Consider the following 27,373-nt stretch of genomic DNA (forward strand, 5'->3'; position numbering starts at 1 on the left):
GAAGATCCAGACACTTCCTCTGAGCCTTGATGTAGAAGCTGTAGGAGCAGTGGGATCTAACAAGCACTTTCAAGCCTGCACATTCAATGTGTCATAGAATATGCATAAGTCCCTTAGATTCAAATCTTCAAAAAGATAAGTAAGCTCAACTTGTCCAACTCTTCAGCACCAGCTATCACCTCTAGACACAGTAAGTGGAAGAAATGGGGAGGAAAGGCGGCTGATGATGCAGGTGAGGAAAATAAGGCATCAGAAAAACAAATTCATTTAAACAGGGCTCTTTTTGCAAACCGTGTTTTGCGGAGCTGTGGCTACTCTGGTTTATACCACAGCTGTGCTGTGCGCAAAACACTGAAAGAATACCTGAGTTTTCCATCACAGAGAAATTAAGAATGGTTATATGGGAAAGCAGGAAGGAAAATGTGGTACCCAACCAGAGTAAGCAACATCTGGTAAAGCCAGCTACACTTACCTAAACCACAGTCAGCAGAGCTTTACAAAGAATGAGGCAAGAAGCATAAAGTAACACGGTTTAACACTTGCTAAAGCAGTTTGCCAGGGAAGCCTTTTCTAGCCAACACCAATTTCAACAAGGTGCTTTCTACTACCTTTCTACTACTTGTGTCAGTATAGGCTGGCAGCAGGAATGCGAGGCAGATGTGCAACATCAAAATGAGCAGATGGTGGCAGCTTGCTAAAGTTACCCTGTTAAAAAGTATTCTGTGGAAGTGTGTGAATGATAATGCATTTCCAAACTGGAATACATTCAGTGTGGAGAGCCCACAGTCCATTGAGACTAGTCACACATGAATTCTCTTGTGTTTGTGTTGGGGAAACCCACCAAAAATGGCAAAGGTAAATACAGTACTGGAGTTGCCTGGGCCTTCCTGGAGCGCAGATGCCCTGAAACTCTCATGCCAGGCTAGTGATCAAAGCACAACAATTACTAAGATGAAAAAGCTGAAATCTCATCCTCAATTACTTTATATGCAATTTATAAAGCTGTCAGGTGTTCCCACTGAATCAATAAAAGATCTACTGTTATATATAGAACCATAAAGCTCTGAGATACTACAATGGTTATCAATACCTACTATGTCAAATGTTTATGTAACTTTGTCTAACAACATTAATTATGTAACAAACAGAAAGCAGTACTGGAAGAGTAAGATGATTAATGGGACTTTGAAGAAATGTTTCTGTTCTTCTGTTGCCACATAGAATTCATGACAGAATTCAGTGACTTTTTTCAAGGCAGTGCTAAGTGGAATGGTTTGGGCTAGTCCACATAACTAAATCTTTATTCCCACTGCTTTTGAAAGCAGAACTACGCAATAATCTGAAGGTTAAGTTTCATTTTGCTGCAATTTTGAGTGCATTACTCAAAAACACGTGCTATTGCTGATGATCCCATATGGAAAGAGGAGGAAATCACTTAATGTGATAAGTTTTCCAGACTACAAATGTCTCTATAAGGATATAGAGAAAGATATATTCTGGAGTTCATTATATGGTCTACAACCAAAGATTAAAAAGCTCAAATGATCAAACCAGCAGAAGTATACTACAAATGGATTTTTATTGACTGAATTGGATAAAGAGATTAATTTTAAAAAATCATATTACAAACTGGTGCAATACCACAAAATTAGTTCGAACACGTGGAGATGCCATTTTTAGCCTGCACAGGTCCTGCAGCGCTGTAGCCCATTCTCATTGCAAGCTGTGCACTTGAGGGCTTTGAAGGAGTCCGTAAAGCAGTTCCGGAACACAGACATCTTGCTCCCATGGCACGCTGAGCACGGCAGGAAACCAAAGCCCCCACAAGAGAGGCACTCCTGAGGATGCTGGACTCTCTGCTCAAGGAATTGAAGAAAGACAAAAATGTTACCTCATCGACCACCAGAAGGTCTAGGACGATAAGCACTCCAGGACAGCTAAAAATGCATACCCTCCACCCCATCCCCTGGCAAACCACCACGGAAGGCAAGTCTGACTTTTCTTTTGGTCAGATCCACATGCAATGTCAGAGAGGCTCACTGCAGGTTCATTGGTTGCTTTTTACCTCAGTTGCTTGCATTTATACTCGCCAAAGTAGCCAGCTAAAGCACAGCTTGCATACATTACTCGGACATTGTTTAGGTCTAGATTAAATCTATGGGGCATTGCAATGATTGAATCCAAACTCCAGACAGTTTATGCTGATGTTATGTTTTCTGTGCTGCATGTTAAGATGTTATGACTTTCAGCATTTGCATGCCCATGCTGAACATATTATACCTATTATAGTTATATCTGATGATATCAAAAATCAATTCATAGCTCCTGACAAGTAGTACTCAAGGAAATAAGTGGTGTATTCAACTTTATGGATTGAATGTTGAATTTAAGTGTAAAGTGTAAAGAAGAGAAAATATCAATTTTCAACAGTTATACCCTGAAAAAATTGCTTCAGGCAAGATTTGAAGCCTCTCAATTTTCCCAGTTCCCAAGTAAAACAATAAATTTACTCCATTTTTTATTGGATTAAAGACAATGGAGATCACAGGAAGAGATTTCAAAGATACTTTTAAGTTTCACTTGCTTAAAATGTGGCTAGTTTGTCCAATGATTGCCTTAAAGTTCAAATCAGAGAAAGGAAAGGTACGCCACTTTGGGTACTTACCACCGCATGTTTTAGCATTCCACTGTGGAGTAAAGACTTTACAAGTTTATTCACAAAGAAAAACCAAAAATCCATAAAATTCCTGCTAGTGTTAGTCTGGGGAATTCTGTACCACTAAAAATTAGTGACAAATTATTACCAGAGTATAGTAAAATACCCACAGAAAATGTCATACCTGGAGCATCATCAAGAAAAATGAAAATATTTCTGCAAACCCATTAATAATAGCACTCATCTATTGAAAGCTCTGATGAACATGAAAAACAGACACTTTTTTTCTTTTTGTTCTGGAGCTCATAAATTGGCTGTTCTTCTTCACCAGGCAAACAGCTCCTATTAGCTTCTCCAGGGAATTTGTGCAAATTGTTGTAATTGGAAACTTTCAGCATTTGCCCAGATTTTGTAAACGTCAAGCTATAGGTCTAGCCAGAATGCAGATACAAAGATTCCCATCATGTTCACTGTAACACACAGGACAGTGGTGCAGCATTCACACAAGAAGCCTGACTCCCCCCAGGCCAGGGTGAAGGTTAAATACCAAAAGTTATGGGAAAGGTTAAATATCAAAAGTTATGGGAAAGAAAAAATTATTTCCTTTTCCTAATATAACAAAATCTAGATATAAGAGAGATGGGCATTTTGAGTTTGTGTGATCTGATCATCATTCATGTTTTCTCAAACTTAATGGGCTGTGATACTATGATATCATTAATTCAAAGAGTAAAACAAAAAAAGCATTTGGGATCATCAGTTTTTAGCAGAAGAAAAGGAAATGGTAAAGAAGACAATCTACTCAATCACAAGTAGTAAATGTATATTCCCTCTATTTATTTGTAGAAATATAATTACCTCAATTTTGGTTAAGAGATCCTGCAGTTCCCCAGATTCATTCATTAGTAAAATTTTCTCAGCACCCTATTAGGAAAAAGAAGATTAAAAATGTCAGCCATTTTACCATGAAAAAACAGAGATGATTAGAAGATTTGGTCTTGAAATTTTAAACAGTCTGAGGACAAATTTGACTCACATTGATTATATTGCAATTAGGTCAACCTTAGTAAAGCTAGAAGGAGAGGAGAATCTAATCACAGGTCTGATAGTAATGCCTGAAGTTTGGTACCAGGTGACATATCACATTGCCTTTTCTCTAAAAGGTGACGCAGCCTGGAAATTCTGATTGTGTTCCTTTTGTTTTACAGGGTATGTTTCCTGTCAGAATAAGAAATATTTCTAGTTGTCACGTCAAAAAAATTACAATTATATAAATATACAACACATCAGAGAATGCAGCAAAATGAGAAGAGGAGATTGTGTTTCAAATATCCTGGCATCTGAGAATTGAATTAAGACATAATGTGCTTAATGTATAACACAAAGAGAAAAGGACTAATGAAAATACTCTCATTGATGTCAGACACCACAATAAGTAATAATAATTAACCTGACTACATTAGGCCTCTGAGGGTTTCTGTGTCCTGAACCAAGGCTCTATCGAAGTGTTGGGGATTTTTTTCCTCCTGAAAGTAAACACTAAGAGTTCTGCAGACAAGATTAAAGTGTCAGGGAGGGTACGGACTTTTTGTTCCCTTTCCCTTCTAATTAGAGGGCCACATTTGAATGTCTTCACTTAAGTAACCAAATTCATTGAATACTAAGTATTGTGAAACACTTGCAGACACTTTTAATTAGTGAATCACAAGACACCAACAAAAGGTGAGGAAACTGAGGCACAGATGCACAGGTTTTATTTGCTGCCAGGGATTGACCTCATGATGAGTTCATGCCATTGTGCTGCCCCAGTTTGCTGGTCCCTGCATGTCTTTTTTCTTTGAGTTTTCTTCCAGCGTTAACGAGGATGTGTGGTGGGATGTCGGCACACTTCTCAGATGTGCCATTAGTTTGAGCTGCCCATGGTCAGCCCCAGCCCCTCTCTCAGTTTCTGAGAGGTACAGGAAAAGCTGCTGGTGAGCACAGAGAATACATGTGTGTCTCTAATGTACCTCTAAGTGTCCAACCATTCACAGCACCTTGCTGGGGACTACAAGTGTGTAGCCCAAAAGCGAAATTAAGTCAACCAAATCTTTCAAAGGTCTTTGTATGACGCCCTACTAAGGTTATTTTCCGTGTAGAAAGCCTTTTTGCTCTGGCTTTGTACAAAACAGGAGCACTTTTGACTCTGTGTTTGATTATTTTCATTTTAGTTAAAAAGGAAAAGGTTCATATTACAGTGGATGTGGAAAGCCACTTTTTCAGTGGACACTACTCTTACAGTGTTATACTTTCAAAGAGGTATTTAATAAAAAAGAAGTATCACACAAGATTATTAGTTGTACTTAATTAATCACAGAAGATGACAGGGGACTGATGAGGCTTATTGTGCTGACTCTTTTATTGAAAGCCATTATGGATCGTGGGCACAGAGTGCACCAGCTCCAGCACATGCCCTAGGCTTTCTGTGTCCCCAGTGGAGCAGCTTTTAGCACTCTGTTGGCTGCTTTCACTCCTGTCCTCTCATCTCTCTCTGCTCTCACAGAGAGCAGGCAATGGGAGTGATTGGCACAGCAGTGAGGACTGGCCAAGGCAGCCCATGGAGTGTTAGCTCAGACCCTGAATATGCTGCAGCAGCTTAAGACAAAGCTTGTGCTGCCCATCTGATGCAGAGACACTAAGGGTTTGCAGCTTTATTGATGATGGGATTTCAGTATTCCCAGCTCCTTAACCTAGACAAGCCTCAATTTTTCCCCTTTAGGAAAGGATCTCTTCTCTGCAGCCACAGCTGGCAAAAGCATTCCTGTGACTTCAGATCATGTTACAGTGATGTTGTATGAAAATGCTAGCTGGCTTTAACAGCACAGTAACAAAAAGTTTGAGAGGTTTCCCACTATAGATTTGTATTTAAAGGATTTATATTTCTGATGACATTCAGTCAGTCAGCTGTGTTCCTTTCAAAGTTGAAAGGTATGGTTTTTTAATTAAAACATGAACATCAGAATGGCTATCAATGTTTTTAACTGTTCCTGTCTGTCTTCTCTGATTAATGGCTGCTCCAAGTGAAATATAAATAACAGTCTGCAGAGGTTAACCTTCCCTCTGGATCTTTGAGTCTTAACACACAGAGTATATAATTAATAGAGTAATTAAAGCAGCTGTTAACTAAGTCCAATAGCTGCTTTCTGACCAGAAAGTGATGCTTTTCTTCCTGGGTTGTGCTCACTCCACAATTACTCACAAAGGTATGTGAAGCATTAAATAGTCTGTCTCTCTGGAGATTAACATCAGGAGTATGAGGGCAAATCTTTAGAGAATCAGCAGGGAGAGGTGAGTTTGCAGTTTTGGTAACCAGTTAAATTTCAAAGCAGAAGCCCTTGAATCCTTTATCTACTCACTTTGGTGAAATTCTACTGTGCTGGAGGAGTCCAGGGGCTGTAGTCATATCTTTGCCCTTCTTTTGGAAAGGAAATGCCACAGACTTGGCTAAATCATTCAGCAATTTTTCTAGACCATTTTAATTAATAAAATTATTTTCCCAATTATCCCTTGAGAACATCTAGAAACTGCCATAATATTTCAAATATTAAATTCCTATATGTAATTCCCATTAACTGCAGAACTAGGACAAGGTCCACTAAGTTTTCTACTGCCCCAGCTCAGTCCTGTCAATAAACTTGTGTGTTGCTACCTATCTTGGATATAACCCACTACCGTTTTCATTGTGTAATTCTTGATCAAGGAATAAACACAGATATATGGCTCTGCATTTGGCCGTACTAGAATACCTGCTGGTTTTGGGAAGCAGCTTCTCTTCCACATCATTCCTTATATACTGAGAAAAATCAGCAAGGCACTGCAACATCCCTCTTGTGGACACATTTGCTGTGCAGGTAAACTGCACGCCCTGTTTCCCATTTTGCTAAGCACATAAGCAAGGCCTCTTTTTAAGGCAGCAAAAGGGCACTCACACAGTTCACCATCAGTGGACCTGCCATGTTGTTCACTGTGGTGTACCAGGGAGCTTGGCTCTGTGTGTCCCTGTCTGCCCACAGCTCACACCCTTCAATCTGCAACACCACAGCTCTCCCAGCCTGGGTCCCCTGGGCAGCAGATACACAGTGGGTGCAAATATCTGCCTGGAAATCTGCCCATAAACTCACAAAATTGACTCTGCTGCAGTATAGTACCAGCACCAGAAATTCTGGATTTGGTATGCAAAGAACAGGAAAGGTTGATGTGTTAAAAGGAATTGAACCCTGCATTTCCTGACATGTCAAACTGCAAAATGGAGGAGACAAGTGGCAAAATGCTAGGAGATGGAATAAAATAATTACATCGTAGTTTTACTGTAACAGAGCCATTCATATCTGCCCATCAAGTGAATACCAGGAGAATGTATTTCACAAAACACAAGGCTGTAGAGAGCTACCAAACATATATGGCCGCTGGAAATCAGCTAAAAGGAAACTGTTAATTCTTGTTTTCTAAAATTCAGTTACAAAAATAGCCTCATCATTCTTTGGAAATAATCATAACCAGTGTGTCAAAGAAAATCATTTTACTGTAAATCTCACGCTGTTGTGGATTAATTGTAGCTGGGAAAACTAAACAGGAAATATTTTCTTCAGAAAAAAAGTCTTAAATTCACATATCTGAAAAAAAATCAAGTAGGTTTGTATGGCAAGTGAATGTTAGTATTCAATCATGTATTTCAAGTGGAAAAAGAAAATACATGTATTTTTAATATATAATGCTGTGAGTTATCTTGTTTACAAAGAATGACTTAATTTGCCTTTTTTTATTTGCATCCCTTTCCAGGAGAGTGGGTCTTTGCATAACATAAACATTTAACAATTCCCAGTGCCTTCATAAGAGTAAATGAATCCCCTTTTTTTTTTTTTTTCTGTGTGGCTTTCTGTTTTCTGGAAGTAATTTTTTTTCTGCATTGGTATCCCAGCAGATGGCATAATTCCATTTCAGATGGAGACAACCTCAGGTGAAAAGAAGGGATTAGATCAGCCAGTAAAGAGCATGCAGCAGAAAGAGACTGCAATTTCCTGACAGACTGATATTTAGACAGTGTGTGTCAAGAAATACAATGATTCAATCCTGAAAAAAAATGAGAAGATTAAAAGCCTTGCTGTACTGCAGCATGCAGGACTTTACTTGACAGGGGCTAAATATGATTTTTCTATTGCTTCTGCCCAAGTCAGAGATTTGTTTCATTGTCCCTTTGCAGGCAATGATAAATTCCACAGCACTGAATATTTATCCCCACAGCTTGCGGTGCTCAAACAACTTTGTCCATGCTTCTGAACAGTTTGGGTACCATGTAGTCTATCAGATGCACATATGCTGGGTTTTGGTGCTTTTGTTACTTTTATCTCATTGAGAATAATCTTTCAGCTTTCAAAACTGTTAATATTTTAATTCAGGGTTATGTTTTTTTTCTCATTATGACTCACTGAAAACTGCATAGCTCAATATAGATTCTTCTTTGTATTGCCACATGCAATCTCCTCCAGGGAGGGATTTTTCAGGAAGTAAATATTCAAAATTTTTAAAAAGAGAGAGAAAAAAAAAAAGAAGAAAATATTGCAGTATTTATTTACTGACATACCAGCTTTGGGATTTCTGTGTTGCACTTGCATATCAGAAGTTAGTTAATATAAAAGGCATTATAGAAATATCCACTGTTACCAACGAGACCAAATTGTGTAATTGGTTCTAAATTGCATTTTAATGACACACAAACCTAGCACAGGTACCAGCCAACACCCAGCCTTTGGGGTCGTGATGCACTGTCTTCTGAAGGGGAATTGGCAGAGCTGGGGGGTGAATAGTCCATTGCCAGACCTCCTCAACATGCAAAGTGTCTCCCCCCTTATTTCTCTAAATGAATGAATTTCAAATTCTCTTGCAAAGCCATAGTAAGACAGAGAAATAATTTCCATAAAATAATGGGGCTTGTCCATTTACCAAACAGAATGTGTGCCCACAGGTCCCTTGTCAGGGCAAGAGGCTCACCCTGGGGCTCTCTTTTCCCACCACCCTGCCAGCCACAGGTGCTCTGTTTGCAGCTACCTGCACTGCCCAAGCAAGCCCTGCTCGCTCTGAACTTTCTCATCATGGCTCATTTCGACTAAAGCACTCTAGAGAGTGTGCTGCAGCACAGCAGTGCCTCCCAGTATGATGATGAGTAGTGGAGAGAGGCAGAGGACACAAAGCTGGTGTGGGAGCAGGGGTGAGGCACACACTGCCATGTGCTCTGTGTGAGCAGAGGAGCTCTCTCATGCACTGTTCCCTGCCTGCAAAGCTGGTTTGCCACAAATAATGTCACTCTGATGTGGAATAACTACAATCCTCTCATTAAAATAAGTTTGTTCTAGTTAATTACAGTGTTCCTCATCAATTTAAGGGAAAAAAAAAGAGAAAGAAAAAGAAGCAAGAAAACACACCCCATATCTGGGGGGTTTTCTGGTTTCTAGCATCCTAGTGCTTTTCGTTTTCTTGAGCTAAACAAGTTAAATGCAGTTGCCTCACTGCAATAAATGTCTGTAGATCAGAAAGCTAAATTATGTCATTTTTTAACATATAGGAGGTAGATTTGTCTCTCCCACAGAAAGCTATCTTTCTGATTCACTTGCCTTCTTTTCTATACCTCTCCAAAGTATCTCATACAGTACTTAGTTTTAATGAGATTTTATTGGTTTTTACACTATCATTGCTCTGTTAAAAGAAAAGATTCTGACAAAATTAAAAAAAAAATAAAAAACAACTGGCAGTGACTTAATGGGACATCCATAATAGCAAAATAACAGTATCCAGGCATTACCTACAGCTAAGTAAATAATTTATTTAATGAATTTCAATATCTTCTCTGAATTCTTTTGACACATTGATCATACATAGGCTGAGATTTTCTGGAGGTCAATCATAACTCACTACTTACACTTTTAACATGATAATTAGTCTGAATCCTGTTGAATTTTAAAGTGCTGTTGAATGTAGCACTCCTGCTCCTGCACTTCTACTCTGAGAATTCTCCAGCTTGGAGTTTTGATAAAAGCATATTCTACTGTGAAGTAAAAATCACCTTCTGACAGTATTCTGCACACAAGTGATTTTGTAGCTGCTCTAGTGGTCTGGCAAGGCCTGTGACAGAAAATGCATTTGCTATACAGCTCAGGGAAACCTAACTCATGCAGAACACACACAAACTTAGGAAGGTATGGGGAAAAAGAGGAGAAAGTGTTCATACAGGCCCAATATGTATTATCCCTGATTGTTAGTTACACTGCATTTTGTTACTTAAATGTTTTGTGAAAATGAAAGCTTTAAGTGTTGCAAACACAATAACCTCACTATGTTTAAATATTGTTTGCCTTCACAAATCGCAGTCTCGCAGTTGGTGCTAATTGCTAGCTTTTTACCACTCAAGACAAATACCTTCTCTGAGCTCCCAACTCTTTTCTTTGTGTCACTTTCCAGAATCTTTTTCTTTTGATTTTTTTTCAGTCTATAAGAAATACATTTCAAAAGTACAGGTTCAATGAAAAGGTGATTTCAGATATCACTAGGCTTCTAGACCTAGAATTCTAGTGTACAAGTGGGGATTTTAATTTTCCATTTGGAGTTTATGTCTTACAATAGGGCAGAGTTGAACTGTTTTTCTCTCTCTTCTACAGCTAAACGTTTTTTAAAGTAAGTATTAACCGATTCTGTATCTAAAAAAATGTTCAGTTGATTACAGATCCTGATACATGCTACATCATCTAAAATTCAATGTATATTTAAAGTCTGACACTCCAAGGTGTTAACTTCATAATCAACACACGTATTACTAAATGGCAGGTTTATGCTATGTGTGTTCATCTTCCTGGGTCAATCATACATGCAGGTTCTCATGAGGGAAAAAAAGATGCATTTATCTAGATTTTCATTGTAGGCAATTTTCTAAAAACCCAGCTTCTCACTCGTCAAGATTTTCATCTGCTCTTCCCAGCTGTAGAATAAAACATTGGTTCACGCTTTACTTACCCCAAGGTAATGGCCATCAATAAACACAACAGGGAGTGAGGGAACTTCGCAGACTCTTCTGCACCTTTCATCTAGTTCTTTTCCATAATCACTGTTCAGAGCAATATTTTTTTCTTCGAACTTAACTCTGTGATTTTGAAATATCTTTCTAACCAGTTCGCATCTTTCAAAAGTGGTTCTCACCACACGAAGACTGGTAGTGTAAATTACTATGCGGCCAAACTCTGGGACTGTTGAGACCTGGAAAAAAAATAGTTCCCATTATACTAATCAAAGCTTTAAAAGCTTCCAAGTATTGAGTAATTTTATTTAAAATATTATTTAAGAAAAAAAAAAGCATCTTAAAACACAATCCAACATTTAACTTTTTTCAAATGTGAAGGTGGAACGCGAAGAATTGAGTTCTTGCAAACACCATCTTAAGGCAATATAAGTTGTTTAAGTAAGGTGCATCTTGACTTTTTTTGGAAAGTCTTAGAGATGGTGTGTCAAGTTATTTATTTTCAAGAAACAGATATATTTTTGATCCTGGTGGATTTAAAAATGCAAATAAATTGACGCTGTTCTGCTGACATCTGATTCTGCTAATACAGTCACTCGTGTTTGCACAAACAGAGTCTGGTAGTACCCAGACTAAGACTAAACTTGTAGCTCAGATGTTGGCAATATCCTTCAAGACAAGAGCCTAATCTATGCTTTAGCACATCCATGAGTAAACATTAACTTAAATTACTTTAGTTCACCTCTCCATGATGAACTAGATTATGACTGCAGAAGGTACAGATGTATCCCTAATTTTTAATGTGGTTCCACAACAAATTACTCTTAACATCCAAACAACAATTAAAAAGTATGTTTTGTGTGTATTCAATGTCCAATTGAAAACCTCTTGCAGCTGGCTGGAAAACATTTCACGCTACAATTCAGATTTGACTTTTTACCCACTTTTACCTTTTTCCATATGTAAAAGTTTATGCCGCTTCTTTCCTTTCTAGGATGAAAACAATTAGATAGTGTAAATATTACAGGGGTTAAGTTGCCCGAGACAGAGGGATAGATTTTCAAAAAGCCTGAGCATCATTACTCTAAACAAAGAAATTATATTTAAATAGGTAACTAAAATCCCAGCTTTTTTTAAAGGTGGTAATGCATTTCCAAGCTTTCCAAATTATCCATTATATTCAGCAAATTATATTTAATTATTTCATCAGTATTCCAGGTGTCAAAACACAAGTTGGAAAATAAAAAGCAAAGATACCTTTACTACCCAGCAGCACTGTATGGAAAATGAACCTTGATGGGTGAATAGATAATTTTTTATCTATGTCATGGAAAACCTATAAAAACATAGTTGTTAATTTGGGCAGATGCCGTTGTGGATTTTGCGATATAACCAGTCATGATTTATCTTACTACCTAAACACAAAAAAAAAAAAAAAAATAATCTGTGCAAAAAGTATATTCTGCTTAGATAGGTGTTTTCAAAGTTCTTCATATGCTAAAGGATTCTCAGGAAAAATATTTGCATTTCACAGATCACTTACAGAAGACTGGAAGTGTAATTGGCAACATATGTAACCATGGCTTTCATCTCCCATTCTGGAAAGGAACCTGGTTGTGATAGGTCAATATTTTTTCTCTTTGAATGGATGACAGAAATTCAATTTTAGGAACAAGTGCTATGAAAATGGGCTACTTTTCTCCAGCCAGTTTTTGAGGTTGAAAATCTGTTATACTGCTATTGCAACATTGACTCTCCTCCAGGTTATTGTTCACACATTCCAAGGGAGAGAATTAGCTCATCCTCTATGTAAAAGACAAGTACTCTACATAAATGCTGCAAAATATTTTAGTAACCATACATGGGTTGCTTGAAGGAAGAGGAGTTCATTGTTTTCACAAGCAACCAAAAGGAGTCTTAAAATATTACTTAAATAGAAAATTTCACATGTTCATGAATTCTTCCTCTTTGGAGTGACAATACATTTTGAAGTGCAAAACTATTCAACAGGATGGAAGCTCTTATTCCTCCATAGCTCTAATCTCTAATGCTGTTTGTTCCCAGACACCAGAGGCTGGCAGCATAGGCACAGACAGTCATTATCTGGTGAAGCATCAAGACTGTGGTGTCCCTACAGCATACAAATAAGCAGCTGAAGAGACGGAAAAATGGAAAGTTGTAAAGTGATCTGGAAAGATATCAAGTGGAAGGTGTGTACAAAGAATCGCTTTTATGTTTATTCCTTTATTTTTTCTTAATGTGGCAGTGAAGAAATATTACTGTTTGCCCTGCAAAGAAGTATCAAGGACATTGATTAAATAATTATTCAGGAAATTTTGGTGAAAACCTTGTTTTCTGTCCTACAAATGCACACAACTTCTCCTTGCAAGGACTTTATCATGGCAGAAAAATCTTTCTTGTCACCTGTCTGCCACATTGGTAATTAAAAACAGGGGGTTTATAATAAGAATCTATGTTAATTTTTTTTTTTTTTTACCCAATATGAAGGCTGGAAACTGTAATATTTAATTACCAGAATACACTCTTGAAGTAAATCAGTAAACACTGTGTTTTCCTTTCCTAGGTTGGAACTGTGGCAAAAGCATAATAAATAACAAGCAAAGTAAACAAATGAAAAGAAAGACACTTTAGAAAATGAACTTTTTACAATTTTGCTTTGCAAACTTGAAATTAGAATCACCTCATGTAACACACAAATGCACATAAAATTCTAGGTGAAATTAAACAGAAGGCAATTCTCTGGTTAATGGGCATGACAAAACTTTAATAAAGCTGTGGAAGTTGGACAGATGAATGTACCAAAAGATTTGGAGCAACTTACATTAACCACTTACTTGCACTTCTTGTAGGTGAAATTCTCATTGAAACAAGAAGCTTTTATATATTTTTCATTTATTTTTTGCTTTGTAGATTGCTAATGCATGGCTGTAGCTCTAGTACTTTTCCTACCCTTTCCCCCTAGATTTTACAACAATAAGCTAACCTTGCAATACATTCCTGAAATACTGTTTCATCTTATTGTCAGGAAGAGGACCTACAAGAACATTTTGTTTTCCAACCAGAATCTGAGAAGTCATAACAAGAACTGGGGCAAAGAAGCACTTGGACCAACTCCAAGGCGCTGACCCAGGGGTGGGTTACTGGAGCAACTGAATCTCCTCTTGGATGTACCCATTAGATATTCTAATTAATTAACCTTCTAAATTGGAGAAATTCTGTGCCAGATGTGCCCATCACCACTGGGACACCTGGAAGCTTCCAAATAAGGGTCTGATTTTTACCTTACAATTGCAAACACACTGTTGCAAGGGTCTTTTCTCTTTTGATTATAGGCAGCACTTATGGACATGATTTGGCCCAAGGTGGCAACTTTTGTGTCAGATTCAGGAAACTCTGTGCACATGGGCTAAGATTGTGTTTCAGAGAAAGGGTCTATATAGTAAGATTGCCAAGGAAGGGATTTAGGTTTTCAGGGAAAAATCAAGTTGCTTTGGTAACAACCCTCTACATAATTTAGAGCTCTCAGTTTAGCAGCCCAGTGTAACCATCTCCCCAAGAGTCTAAGGGCACATCCTGCTTCACTGCTTCAGCCTGAAGAGCTTGCATTTTTCTTGGGAGTGTCAAAGAGCCAGGAACAACAAAAGCATGACCTGCACCACTTCACAGTAAAGCTGCTACTTCCAGTGACTAAGAAACAGCTGCCCCTTCTTTCTGTCTAGAGAGAAACGTAGTTGCTTCATCAGTTCAATGCTGTTCGTGACTGAACATGAAAAAACCACAATGTTACTTACATTGTGTCTGACTCAGTTTTTTCCCAGACTTCTTTATCAGGTCGATCATAACTTTTGAAAGTCATAGAATCATAGAATGGTTTGGGTTGTAAGGGACCTTAAGGATCCTCTAGTTCCAGCACCCCTACCATGAGCAGGGACACCTCCCACCAGACCAGGTTTTTCAAAGCCCTGTCCATCCTGGTCCTGGTGTACAACTGGGGGAAGTCTATCCCTGTACTGGTTTGAAAACAAACCAGTGGGAGATCACAAGTCAAGATTGAAATTAAAAATAAGTGAAATAATACAAGGAAAAGCACTGACAAAGTCAGATACAACCTAACACCCTGTTAGGGTGGTAGTAGCAGTCTAACTGAAGTAGTCCAGTTGAAGCGGTGATCTTGTGAAGGTCTAGTCTCTAGCTGAAGATCCAGTAGTAGCTCTGGTCTTCTGTGAACCCAGTAGACAGGGCTAGCTCAGGCAGTTCCAAGGCTAGGTTATATCCAGGTGGGAACACCTGGCTCCTCCCTCCTGGGCAGAGCATCTCACAATGGGATGAGATAAGTCTATGAGTCACACGGTGGGTCCTTGATGGCCCATTGCCTGTCATGCGGGGTGGGTCATTAGCAAGTGATAATAGCTAACGGATGGCCCATTGCCTGTCATCCGGAGTGGGTGATAGCAGCTAATGGCCCACAGCTGGTGGTAATAGAATACTTAACTACATCAATATTGCAACCTAGGACATTATCCACCCCTTATTCTATTACCAACTACACAGTTCTCACTTAAGATAAGGTCTCTTTGTGGGACACAACGGGTTTCTCTATCTGCCTGCATCACCTACCAAGTATAACTAGGTCTTTGGGCAAAAACCACTCCACGGATGGGTTTGCCTTTTCCTGAGGTGGGACTAATCCAAACAGTCTTTCTTAAAAAACCTCTTACGTGTACCACAGGGACTTTATCTCTATCTACTGTGTGCAAAGGTTCGGACTCGGCAGGACCGGCTCGATTGATAGAACTCCTTGTGTTAACCATCTAGGTGGCTTTTGTTAAGTTCAGTTTTCAATTTTTGAAGGTTCCCCCGCCAAGTGCCTTTAAAGTTGTCTTAAGTAGTCTGTTGCACCGTTCAACTTTCTCGGCAGCTGGTGCATGATAGGGGATATGGTATATCCATTCAATTCCGTGTTCTCTAGCTCAGGTGCTTATGAGGCCATTCTTGAAATGGGTTCCATTGTCAGACTCGATTCTCTCAGGGGTACCATGTCTCCACAGGACTTGCTTTTCTAGACCTAAGATGGTGTTCCGGGCAGTAGCATGAGGCACAGGGTAGGTCTCTAACCATCCCGTGGTTGCTTCGACCATGGTCAACACGTAGCGCTTTCTTTGGCGGGTTTGGGGAAGTGTGATGTAGTCAACTTGCCATACTTCCCCATACCTGTACTTTGACCATCGTCTCCCATACCACAGAGGCTTTACCCGCTTGGCTTGTTTGATTGCAGCGCAAGTCTCACAGCTGTGGATGACCTGTGAGATGTTTTCCATGGTCAAGTCCACCCCTCGGTCACGAGCCCACTTGTATGTCGCATCTCTTCTTTGATGACCAGAGGCATCATGGGCCCAACGAGCTAGAAATAATTTTCTTTTGTGCTGCCAGTCTAGATCCACCTGTGACACTTCCACCTTGGTAGCTCGGTCCACCTGCTCGTTGTTACGATGCTCTTCATTAGCCCGACTCTTGGGTACATGTGCATCTACGTGTCGAACTTTCACGGTCAGCTTTTCTGCCCGGGCGGCGATGTCCTGCCAAATCTCAGCGGCCCAGATGGGTTTTCCTCTGCGCTGCCAGTTAGCCTTTCTCCAGCGATCTAACCATCCCCACAGCGCGTTGGCTACCATCCAGGAGTCAGTGTAGAGATAGAGCCTTGGCCATTTCTCTCGCTCGGCAATATCCAAAGCCAGTTGGATGGCTTTAAGCTCTGCGACCTGACTCGATCCACCTTGTCCCTCGGTAGCTTGTACAGCTTGTCGTGTGGGGCTCTATACTGCAGCTTTCTATTTCTGATCTGTGCCTACAATTCGGCAGGAACCATCGGTGAAGAGGGCATAGCGTCTTTCACTCTCCGGCAGCTCGTTATACGGGGGTGCTTTCTCGGCACGTGCTACTTGCTCCTCTGCTTCTTCTGAAGATAATTTAAAAGTCTCACCTTCAGGCCAGTTTGTTATGATTTCCAGAATCTTAGGGCGATTCGGGTTTCCAATACGGGCGCGCTGTGTGATGAGGGCAATCCATTTGCTCCACGTGGCATCAGTGGCATGGTGAGTAGAGGGAACCTTTCTCTTGAACATCCACCCCAGCACTGGCAGTCGGGGTGTAAGGAGAAGTTGTGTTTCTGTGCCGATCACCTCTGAGGCGGCTTGGACTCCTTCGTAAGCTGCTAAGATTTCTTTCTCGGTGGGAGTGTAGTTGACTTCAGACCCTCTGTAACTTCGACTCTAGAATCCCAGTGGTCGACCTCGGGTCTCACCAGGCACCTTCTGCCAAAGGCTCCAGGACAGACCATGGCTCCTGGCTGCAGAGTAAAGCACATTCTTTACCTCTGGTCCTGTCCTGACTGGGCCAAGGGCTACCGCATGAGCGATCTCCTGTTTGATCTGGGTGAAGGCTTGCTGCTGTTCAGGGCTCCAGTGGAAATCGTTCTTCTTGCGGGTTATGAGGTAGAGAGGACTCACGATCTGGCTGTACTCAGGGATGTGCATTTTCCAAAAGCCTATGGCGCCTAGGAAGGCTTGTGTCTCCTTTTTGTTGGTTGGTGGAGACATCGCGATGATCTTATTGATGACCTCAGAAGGAATTTGACGCCGTCTATCTTGCCACTTTACTCCCAGGAACTGGATCTCTCGGGCAGGTTTCTTGACTTTGCTCTTCTTGATGGCGAAACCGGCTTCTAGGAGAATTCTGATGATTTTCTCTCCTTTCTCAAATACTTCCGTTGCTGTGTCGCCCCACACAATGATGTTATCAATATACTGCAGATGTTCTGGAGCCTCACCCTTTTCTAGTGCAGCCTGGATCAGTCCATGGCAGATGGTGGGACTGTGCTTCTACCCCTGGGGCAGTCGGTTCCACGTGTACTGCACACCTCTCCAGGTGAAAGCAAACTGAGGCTTGCACTCTGCTGCCAGAGGAATGGAGAAAAAGGCATTGGCAATGTCGATGGTCGCATACCACTTTGCTGCTTTGGATTCTAGCTCGTACTGAAGTTCTAACATGTCCGGTACAGCAGCACTCAGTGGTGGTGTGACTTCATTCAGGCCACGGTAATCTACCATTAGTCTCCATTCTTCACTGGACTTACGCACCGGCCATATAGGGCTGTTAAAGGGTGAGTGAGCCTTGCTGACCACCCCTTGGCTCTCCAGTTCTCGAATCATCTTATGGATGGGGGCCACAGAGTCTCTGTCAGTGCGGTATTGCCGGCGGTGCACTGTTGCTGTAGCAATTGGTATCCGCTGTTCTTCAATTCTCAGTAGTCCTACAGCAGACGGGTTATCTGAGAGACCAGGCAGGGTATTCAGTTGTCTTATGTCTTCCGTCTCTACGGCTGCTATCCCAAAAGCCTAGCGATGTTCCTTTGGGTCTTTGAAATATCTACTCCTGAGATAATCTATGCCGAGGATGCATGGGTTGTCTGGACCAGTCACAATGGGGTGTTTCTGCCACTCGTTCCCAGTTAAACTCACTTCAGCTTCTAGTACAGTCAGCTGCTGGGATCCTCCTGTCACCCCAGAAATGGAAATGGATTCGGTCCCCACATACCTGGATGGCATCAGGGTGCACTGAGCGCCGGTGTCAACCAAAGCCGTGTATCTTTGTGGGTCAGACGTGCCAGGCCATCGGATCCACACAGTCCAATAGATCCGAATATCCCTTTCCTCTACCTGGCTAGAGGCAGGGCTCCTCTAATCCTGTTTTTGGTGCACGATGTTCTTCTCCTGTAAATGTGTTCCTGAGGTTCCTTCAAGAGGATCAGTCATATTATCCTTTCCATTCTGTCGGGGATTCTGTCCACAAGAGACTGGGGCAGTGTTGTACTTAGATGAGCCTCTTGAAGTGGATGTTTCTGTTTTCAATTCACGTACCCGGGCTGCTAAGGAGGAGGTGGGTTTCCTATCCTACTTTCTCATGTTTTCCCCATGCTCCTGAAGGAAAAACCAGAGGTCACGTCGTGGAGTTTGTCTTCTTTCCCTGGCTGGGGGACGTCTGCTCTTGATGGCAGAGACTCGGGTTGGTTTCGGTGTGACATGGAAAAATCCTTCTTTGAACTCTTTCCTTAGTTTCTGGAGGCTCTCTTCAATCAAGCTCCGGACTTGCTCGGCCAGGTTTGTTTCCACTGATGAGACCTGAGTGCATAGTGGAGCGGTGACAGTGTCCTCATAAATTCTCAGTTTGTTTGTTAACACGCCCACCTGGTCTTCGCCTTCCCTCCACTGCAATGTTGCCAGGTAACGAGAGTATATCTCTGGTCCGAGCCGCGCGAATCTTAGCCACATTTGTGAAGTGCACCGGACATTATCTGGGCTCTTGGGGAATTTCTCGTTGTCTGAGAAAATGATCTCTAGCACGGCTAATTCCCTCAGGCATCGGATACCTTGTTCTATGGTGTTCCATTTTCTTTGGTGCATCTGGAGGTCTTCTTTGCACAGGTATCTGTCCCGTACACTCAGCAGCAATCGCCGCCAGAGGCTGAGAGTTTCCTGGGTTTTCCCAATCTCTTGGTCAATGACCACATCTTGAGACAGGGATCTCAGTTGTCTGGCCTCACTTCCATCCAGAATCGTGTCATTAGCTGCGGCGTCCCAGATACGGAGCAGCCAGGTCAAGATGGACTCATTCGCCTGCCAGGTGAATTCCCTCCGTAGGTCACGCAGCTCCCCCAGGGATAGAGAGTGAGTGATGATCTCCGGCTCCGTCTCTTCTGATTGGTGAGATGGTCCTGCCGCATCCTCATCAGTCGCTGTGCGGACTGACTTGCTCTTGGATTTCTTTTTCTGGACGGGGGCAACCGCTACTGGCTTTGGCTGTTCTGATTCGGCAATGGTCTGTGTTGAGACATTGACTGCTCCCTTGGTTCTTTTCCTCTTGCCTGCTGACTTGTTTCTTTTCTCCTCCTCTTCGAGAAGACGCTGTACAACACCAAGTATTGTTCTGTTTCTCAGCATGAGGTACACTGTGCTGGTCGCAGAGAAGAAAGAAAACAGAACTAACAGGAAGATTATGCCATCCTTAGCATCCAGAGAGAGCTCAATATTGTCAAAAATGGCTGTGCCTGGCCTGAAATGCTGGAAGAAACCGCTCTCTCCTCCTAGCCCCAGAGGGTGGGTGCGATTGCTGAGGAGGTCCCAGATGGAGCAGGTCAGGTTAGGCCAGGCAGACAAAGTCGAGTAAATATACCGAATGGTGTTCATCGCCTCACAGGTTACTATGCAATAGGCATAATAAACCAATAGAGCAATTTTCATTCCATGCCCTGATCGTAACAAGAGCAATACGACGGGCAGATAGTTTCCCATTTGAGGAAAGATATAGAGAGCGAGATAAAGCACCCATATAGATAAGCTGAGCATCGTGGTGATAGGATTTCTGAGTTTCCCCAGGTCGAGCCCCACGTTGGGCGCCAAAATATGTACTGGTTTGAAAACAAACCAGTGGGAGATCACAAGTTAAGATTGAAATTAAAAATAAGTGAAATAATACAAGGAAAAGCACTGACAAAGTCAGATACAACCTAACACCCTGTTAGGGTGGTAGTAGCAGTCTAACTGAAGTAGTCCAGTTGAAGCGGTGATCTTGTGAAGGTCTAGTCTCTAGCTGAAGATCCAGTAGTAGCTCTGGTCTTCTGTGAACCCAGTAGACAGGGCTAGCTCAGGCAGTTCCAAGGCTAGGTTATATCCAGGTGGGAACACCTGGCTCCTCCCTCCTGGGCAGAGCATCTCACAATGGGATGAGATAAGTCTATGAGTCACACGGTGGGTCCTTGATGGCCCATTGCCTGTCATGCGGGGTGGGTCATTAGCAAGTGATGATAGCTAACGGATGGCCCATTGTCTGTCATCCGGAGTGGGTGATAGCAGCTAATGGCCCACAGCTGGTGGTAATAGAATACTTAACTACATCAATATTGCAACCTAGGACAATCCCTCTGCCATCCCACTGGTGTCCATCTGACATTGTTGCAGCTAAATATAATCATTAACTGGGCAAATCTTCTGCAAGCAACATGAGGGATGTCAGCCATGAGGTTAAATCTGTGAGCTCATTATCAAGAGGGACCGCAAAAGGGAGGAATAAATTGCTGATGAAAAAGAGAAGGCTTAATAGAGCAAGCAGATGAGCAACAAAATGAAGGGATGCTGGGGACTGGAAAAGGGCTGAAAATACAGGACTAACCAAAACTTAAAATATCAGGATACTGACAGAGGAAGAGTAGTATAGACTAAATGTAGAAATAAAAACATGAAAAATATGACCAGAAAAGAGACAGACAGAAAAACAAAACAACATAAATGATAAAACAGGGAGAAGGTCACTGAAATAAGACATCCTGAACCTTAAAAAAAAAAATCCCAGTAGTCAGTGTAACTGTAAAACAAATGTATTACAGAATATGTGAATCTTCAAGTTGCTTAAAAATTTTGGAGCACCTTTAAAAAAAAACAAAAACTTTTGTGTATTGCTGGAGCTTCAGAAATATGAAATATTTGAGAATCACACTCCTAAAACATGTCTTTGAGAATTTATCTTTTCTGTATAACAGTTGCCTTGACAATAATAACAGACTTCTCAGCAGCTCTGAAAAGACAGTACAACAGTCAGGTGTTTCCATGGTGCTTTCTGGCTTCTTCTGAAAGCCAGATAAATACGATAAATCTCTCATAGATATCTCTGGGTTCAGATTTTCCCCACCACACCTTATCCCTGACTTCTGAGTCCAGCTGCAACTGAACAGGCAGCAAGAAGAGTCTCTGTTTTTTTATTGGTCTCATGGCTAACTTGGCCCTGACCAGTCCCACCAGTCTGAGCAGATATTTCTCTTCTATTTGTGAGGGGAATTTATAAAATTAAATATTGAATAACAATACTAAATTAGTTCATCAGCATATTTGTCATAAATCACTCTCTAAATACTATAGATTTTCTTTAATATATTTTATCATTTTCTATAATACATTTTTGTCTGCCTTGCTGGCTTTGAGTGGCTTATTATCTTTGGACCAAAACCCTTAATATGGACATTTTTGCAGCACAGCTAACAGCTAATGGTGGTCCAAGCTAATGCTTTTCCACCTGTAGTATAAGGACCACTGCTATACCTCGGGGCATAAAGTGATTGCTCCAAAAACAGTGGTAAAATTTGCTTTTTGAAAATCTTTGTATGTGACCATGTCTGCAAAACAAGTAAACAGACAAGTCCATCAGTGAGAGGAATACTATACTCATTATGTTAGCCTTATTTTTATTTGGTTGCAAATGAAAACCATGAGAGCAACATTACCAAAGTAGTCACGGGATTTTTTTAATCCTCTCTCTAGATAGAAGGAGTTAACTTGTGCTTTAACCCCATTGGATGAAAATAATAGCTATTTATCTTACATGCATATTTATAAATCCTTAATTTCAGTGGAAGCATCACCCACAAATTTACATTTGATTCTTTTTAAGAATGAAGTAATAAATTTTTAAAAAGTTGAGCTGGTGTCGTACTTTGGTAAAAGCTGAAAAGCTTTATCACATATGAGATTTTTAAATATTTTTACTATGTTCAGGTATAACATCCAACATGTTATTCACGCAGTACTGAATTGCTTGTGTGACCTAAATCAAGAGCTGATATGCTCTTCTCTGTCTCAGAATATCATCTTTCAACATCTCAGAGTGTTCTGCTGAATTATGCACCCCTTGGCTCTGTAATTAGATACTATCAGACTGGCAGCAGTATCTGATTCACTAAGTAGGCTGAGGCAGGAATCTAGAGCAGGTTACAAACCCTGTGCCAGAGATGCTTCAGTGAGTAAATACAACACTCATGATCTAATGAAAATGTTGAGCAAAAGAAAACCATAGTAAAAAAAATTAAAATAAATAATTTCTGTTTATATATAATTTATGTAAAACATATATATATATTTACATGTCTAAAAACTTTCAATTAAGCTGCTCACTTTATAATTGGCATTACATCATTTATAGTTTGAATTTGTATCAATAACTGAACGGCAAGAAGAATTTTGATCTAACACTAATTTTCTGATCACAATCTGATTTGAATTTCTGTTTTTATTTTGCGCACAGAAAATGAAGGGAAGAAAATAGCTATAACTTTCTTGTTGAAGAAGTTCTGCAGAAAAACAACCCATAATTTAACTAGTTAATTTCTGCAAGCTTTTACTAGCTTTGCATTTTTAAAGACTTTTAAAACATATACTAAAATTCATTAACGTTTTATGAAAGACAATTTAAAAGACAAAAGCTATGACCAAAATGTTTCCATTTTTTCTACGATACTGAACATACATGTTTTCAAAAATGTATAGCATTTAATGACAAACACCTTTTCATCAAGCCACTGTTTATGTGAAATTATGTAGCATTCTTTGAATGAGATGGCTGAAGACTGAAGGTCTGTGTTCTAGAAAAACCACAATATTTGCCATCATAACCACATAGAACAATGCTAATGGTGTTGTGAATCAGTCCATTCTGTCTGTTGGTTGCCTGGTTCAAATTAAAATTTTAACATCATTTTTCAAGGAGAATTGATTTGCTGGTCAGAAGTTCTCTTCCAACACAAAAATTTCATCTACCAAAGTAAAATGCTTTTCTTTGCCAAATTAGATGTATTTACACCTCCTGAAGTTGTTGCAAGCAGTCCCCAGTCATGGTGTGCATTCCTGGTATGAAATCACATTCCACTCCACTTCACTGCAGTCCAGCCCTTCATGGGCTCTCACACAGCAAAAGCCTGTGCACACCTAAATTTGAATTTATAGCCTCTCTTAAGTGCTTTATTACGTTAATACTGCAGTCCTGTTTGCATTGCCTTCAAGGACCTGGCACTACATCAATATTCAGTAAAATTCAGACCTATATTAGATTAAGGAAACCATGCATTTTAGAAAAGCTCAATAGAATGAAGACTGGTATCTGCAACTCAGCAAGTCATATACTCAAGTCAAAGCATGTACTGGACTTCTCTTAAAATAACATTATACTTTTTCTTATGCAGTTTTGGCAAGTAAAGGGACTATTAAACTGTAGGACTTGTTATCTGTGACCCCTTAGGGCAGTGGAATGACATCACCAGTTGCCAATCCTCATAACTATCAGCAGGCTGGGAAGGTCCATCAGTACCAATTACAAGCAAGATCATCAAGAGCTGCACTCCTAAACAAGGTAGCTAGAGATTCTGGGGCACTTCCAAACAGGTACTATCTTTGCTTTCTCCAGGAAAGTGTTCAGGTCACTGTTCTTCTCAGCTTTTAAAACAGCACAGATACTTGTGTGGCTTTTGTCAGGCTGTCTGCTGTAACTCACCTCCCCCACAAACAGCAGCCCTGGGAATACATCAATTTCCAAAAAGTGTACAGGAGCACAGGCTCCTCTGCCTGTCACAACACACGGCATGAGACATCTCTTTTTTTCCTGTTCATGTTTCTTAGGACTAGATAATTCTGAGGGGTTGGACACAGTTACAGAGAAGGACTATGATCCAACAGTAGCCTGAATTCTCTGATCTAACTCCTGGGCAATTCTTGTCTCTCTTATCTACACACACAACATATACTGCTGATTGTAAAACAGCACAGTTTTACCTCCTGAAGGTTGATGTCCTCAAAATTGCTTAGCTGCAGTGTAAAATAGATACAGTGTGCAATTATACCTCAGATATTGGTATAACATATTTATATACATATCTGTAATTCATTTGTACTTTTCAGACTGTATATCAATGTTGGGGATGTCATAAGAAAATAACAAAAGTAATAATAATATTGCATCTGATATTTATACTGTTCCTTTCATCCTAAAATCACTTGGCAGTATACTAAAACATGAAAAGCCAAAAGGAAGCCTTTCCATCCTCTGATACCACATGTATGTGTGTCATTACCTCTTCTGTTCCCCAAATAATAAAACACAGCATCATGCCTCTTTTTCTGCCACTGCAGACTTTTCCACATATCTTCTGCACAGACTGCTGTTCAAGGGATATCAAAGTGTTTTGATTTCAAAGCAGAAAGAATACTTACAATACCACAGCAAATGAGCAGAGGGCATGCCCTGGCCTCTCCCTGCTCTTTGTAATGCTTCAGCTCTGGGCAGGTTCAGGAGGTACAAAGACTCCAGCTGAGCTCACCTCCCAGAGCCCTTATTGCTGCTCATCCAGCACACATTCATACAGCCAGGTTACAGCTGCTCACAGGTGACCTGAGCCCAGAGAAGAGAACAGCTTATCTCCCCAGGGTTCACGGTCTCTGCTAGACCCTGCTGCCTCTGCCTCTGCAGCCTCTGGAGTCAAACTGTGTGACACAGGTCTGGCACTGGCTCGGGGGTAAAAGCAGCTCTTGTTCAACAGGGCACAGCAATGCTGGGAAGTCAGCCAGGGCAAAACGCATTTCAAATAAATGAAAAATATGTTCAAATTAGTTGAAAGAAGATCCATATCTGTCCATGCCTAATTGGATTTTATTTATCAGGTGCTGAAAGTCCTATCAGTATTTTCTTATTAATGTATTTATGCCATTCTGCATATGATAGGATAAAGTGAAATATTTGAAAATCAGAAGCAAATGTTCCTGTGATTAACTCTTGCCTAATCTGTGCTTCTCCTGGGAAGAAACACTGTAATATAATGCTTGTTTCTCTCTTTTGTTTGCTCACTCCTTATTTCTCTCTCCTCATATTTTCCAATTTGACATCTCCAAGAAACTCTTCTCAAATATAAAAAGTGAGAATCTCTGGGAAGACTCTTGGATATGCTACTCTGGTTTATAAGAAAGAAGCATTTCTTTGTTCTGCAAGGACACTCCTCACAAAGATTGGAGGGGAAGAGGCAGGAGGTACTGAAAATAGTTTTGTGCTCAGCAGTTTGCATGGGGCACTAGAACCTGAAACAAGGAGTGTCCAACAACCTCCTTTAACATTGTGCAGTTCTGTGAAACACACCTGAATCCAGCAGAAGCCAGACAAGTTGTACCTAGACTGTCTTGTGACATTGATATGAAGCCACTTCAGCCAGGGCCTCATGTGTGAGGAGTAGGCTAAGATAGGTAACAGCTGAGTTGTTACTAATATTTGAAAACCCCTTAATTGTTGCAGAGATCTGTGTGATTCAATTTGCTAGTGTCCTCTTCCCCTCACATAGGCCTTATAAAGACACCAAGTAAAACACAATATTATGGAGCACAGAGCAAATATCAATACAATATTAGAGCCAGCCACATGGGCCCACAGGTAATTATTTTGCCAGTAAAAAGTTGGACTGCCAATAATTTTGGAATTTCTACTACCAAAGAAAATCATAGAACCATAGAATGGTTTGGGTTGGAAACAGACCTCAAAGCCTACTTGATTGCACCCCTCCTATTTTGGGCAGGGACACCTTCCACTAGACCAGGTCACTCAAAACCCCATTCAGCCTGACCTTGAACAATTCCAGGGATAGAGAATTCACAACTTTTCTGGGGAACATGTTCCAGTGCCGTACCACCCCCAAAGTAAAGAATTTCTTCCTAATATCTAATCTAAACCACTCTCCTTCTGTTGGAAGTTATTGCCCCTATTCCTATCACTTCATCTTTATGGCTTCTTTCATATCAGAAAAATCCCACACAAAATTCAGTATAGTGCAATTTTCCTAACAGTGTTAACAGAGAAAATTATTTCAGAAAATTTTCATCAACCAGCACAGTAATAGTGCAAAAATATTATGCAATTATTTTCTTAGGAGAGACAGATTCAGTTCTTTTCTGTTCGTTTACAGCAGGAACCTCCCAGTGCATCATTAAGGCAGCAGTCAGAAAATATCTAAGCCAAGTTTCAGCAAGGAATATGATAACTTTCCCCTTCATTTTCTAAGTATGCTGTGGGATCTCACACCAAAATAGACAATTGAAACTTCATATACAATCTCTCAGCCTCATTATGGTCTCTCCTACAAAATATGTCTCTGTAGCCAAATGCTTCCTGTATTAAGCAACACTTGAAATCAGGAATTGGGTGTTGTCCCATTGTTTGGATCATTTGAGTATATCAATCATTGTAAGCCATGGAAAGAATTACTTTAGGATGATCATTTTGTATCAATTTGTTAGACTAAAAATACAGATACATTTCAAGGTCTTTAACCAGTTCCAACTGATAGCCAAGTTTCAGCCTTGTAAATGTAAATGTGACAGAGAGAAAGCTCTGTTGTTCACAAGGCATTCACTAAATGAAGTGAATGAAACAGCAATATTTCCTAGAACATACTAGGGCAAAGGGAATGTATTTGTCATTAAGAAGGTTGACTTGAGGTATACTTCATAAAATTATTTTCTCTCTTGGAGCACAATTCTTTGAGCACACATTATTGACTATTCACCTGGATAAAGTTCCGTGGGAGTTAGTGTATGTATTTTACCAAACACAGTGTTTTCTTGTTAGATGAGCAAAATGGTCTCAGACCACATGGGAAGTACACTTGCTTTTTCTGACATTGATCTTCATCTTCACTGAGAGCTTGAGTGCTTCTCAGCCTTCAGTGGCAGGCACATTCCAGCCTTGTATTTTCATCTGTTAGTTCAGTAACTGTATTTTGCCATCTCTGAAACAAACTGATT

General features: G+C 40.4%; 1 protein-coding gene across 2 annotated transcripts in view; it reads right to left on the reverse strand.

The window, feature by feature from the left end:
* Positions 1–1,602: 1,602 nt before the first annotated feature.
* GRXCR1 (glutaredoxin and cysteine rich domain containing 1) overlaps positions 1,603–27,373 on the reverse strand; it is a 43,301-nt gene continuing 17,530 nt past the window's right edge. For both annotated transcript variants that reach the window (XM_085059895.1, XM_085059896.1), the window contains 3 exons: positions 10,697–10,936; positions 3,515–3,580; positions 1,603–1,856 (listed from right to left, as the gene is read on the reverse strand). In XM_085059895.1, the coding sequence (XP_084916021.1) occupies positions 1,677–1,856; positions 3,515–3,580; positions 10,697–10,936 (486 nt within the window). In that variant the 3' untranslated portion in view covers positions 1,603–1,676. The remainder of the gene's footprint in view (positions 1,857–3,514; positions 3,581–10,696; positions 10,937–27,373) is intronic.

This window comes from Lichenostomus cassidix, chromosome 4 (genome assembly GCF_008360975.1).
Source record: "Lichenostomus cassidix isolate B80296 chromosome 4, HeHo_3.0, whole genome shotgun sequence".
NCBI lineage: Eukaryota > Metazoa > Chordata > Aves > Passeriformes > Meliphagidae > Lichenostomus > Lichenostomus cassidix.